This window comes from Echinops telfairi, unplaced genomic scaffold (assembly GCF_000313985.2).
Source record: "Echinops telfairi isolate 266 unplaced genomic scaffold, ASM31398v2 ScPeMD7_6;HRSCAF=24_0, whole genome shotgun sequence".
Classification (NCBI taxonomy): Eukaryota; Metazoa; Chordata; class Mammalia; order Afrosoricida; family Tenrecidae; genus Echinops; species Echinops telfairi.
The window spans coordinates 5,670,824-5,672,146 of NW_022103902.1; the positions used below are offsets into that span (position 1 = coordinate 5,670,824).

Genomic DNA, 1,323 nt, shown 5'->3' on the forward strand with positions numbered 1-1,323 from the left:
AGTATCATACTTGCTTTTTATTATAAATACATTTACAGAAATTGTTCTTACCTGTGTAACTTTTATATGATCATGGGGTGTAGGTTCGCATAGGCCAGTTAAATCAGGGTTATAACTCCTTCCATCAGGATAAAGATAGCTAAATTTTGAAGCATAAACATCATTGACATAAGTAAAAATTTAAAATTGCATTTAAGCTTATATAATCATTTGGATGTTTACTTTTCATTTAACTTACACTTATTTTCTACCCGTTCGTATATTACAAGTGGTTTTTAAAGCTTTTGGAATCTAGTAATCATTTTCTTATGAGAAATACAAAATGAGTGTGGGTTCAGGATCTAAATATAATTTGAATTCAATGCTTTTAATATATATGTATTCTTTAGGTAAGTAAAACTTTCATTTCAGTAGTCACTCGTGTTCTATTATTTCCCAACACTTTGAATATTATATCGATGTGCAAAGATTTTGTCTTTCCCCTGAAAAATGGTTAATGCTGACTGCATTATTTTATACCACCTTCATCATCATAGGCAGACAAAACAAGATTAAAATCACAATCTTCTTTCAAAATAACTTGAACATCTTAGTGATAAGCCTATTCTACAGTTTCTCAATCTCATTCTTCTGCTTCATCTCCAATCAGACCCACAGAGAGTTTAAAGAAATAGAAAAATATATAGTCTTGTGTTCCATTTACTTCAATTCAAGCTAGAAACAGAGTGGTACATAAATATATGTTCCATTGTAAAAAAGATTTAGGGAACCAGTAGAGAGGTCTGAGGGGCCGGCCCCAAACCCAACTACATGGACAGATGCCCCTCCCCCCAGAAGAAATTTCTTTAGAGGACAGCACTGAAGCTGCCGCTCAGGGAGAGGGACATGTCTGATCAGAGCACACAGGAGCTAATGAAGGGAGAGGAAGGGAGAGTGGAGCACATCCTGGCCCAAGAGGATATGAGTGCTAAGAGCAGACAATACACAGGAAGGACCATATGGCCGGCCCCACTATGAGACACAACATCCCTCACTGACCCATAGCCCTACAGTGGACAAGACTGGAGACACAGTGTGGGAACTGCACCTGACCTGACCCCACCACACTGTGGCAAAACACTAGGGATGTGCAACACAACAGCAAGGGGAGCAGAACAAAAAAGTCCCGAGGGAGTACCAAACACAGACTTTGGGCCCAGGGCATGGCACCCCATCAGACTGGACCAGAAAACACTCCTAAAGGTCAACAAACAGACCTTGAACTATTTACAGGCTTTTCTTATGTCATTCATTTTTTGTTGTGGTGGTTGGTTTTTTTTGTTA

General features: G+C 38.6%; 1 protein-coding gene across 2 annotated transcripts in view; it reads right to left on the reverse strand.

Moving 5' to 3' along the window:
- Positions 1 to 1,323, reverse strand: part of CBLB (Cbl proto-oncogene B) — a 248,643-nt gene that overhangs the window by 103,193 nt on the left and 144,127 nt on the right. For both annotated transcript variants that reach the window (XM_045286202.1, XM_004706383.4), the window contains exon 8: positions 52 to 139. In XM_045286202.1, coding sequence (XP_045142137.1) covers positions 52 to 139 — 88 coding nt within the window. The remainder of the gene's footprint in view (positions 1 to 51; positions 140 to 1,323) is intronic.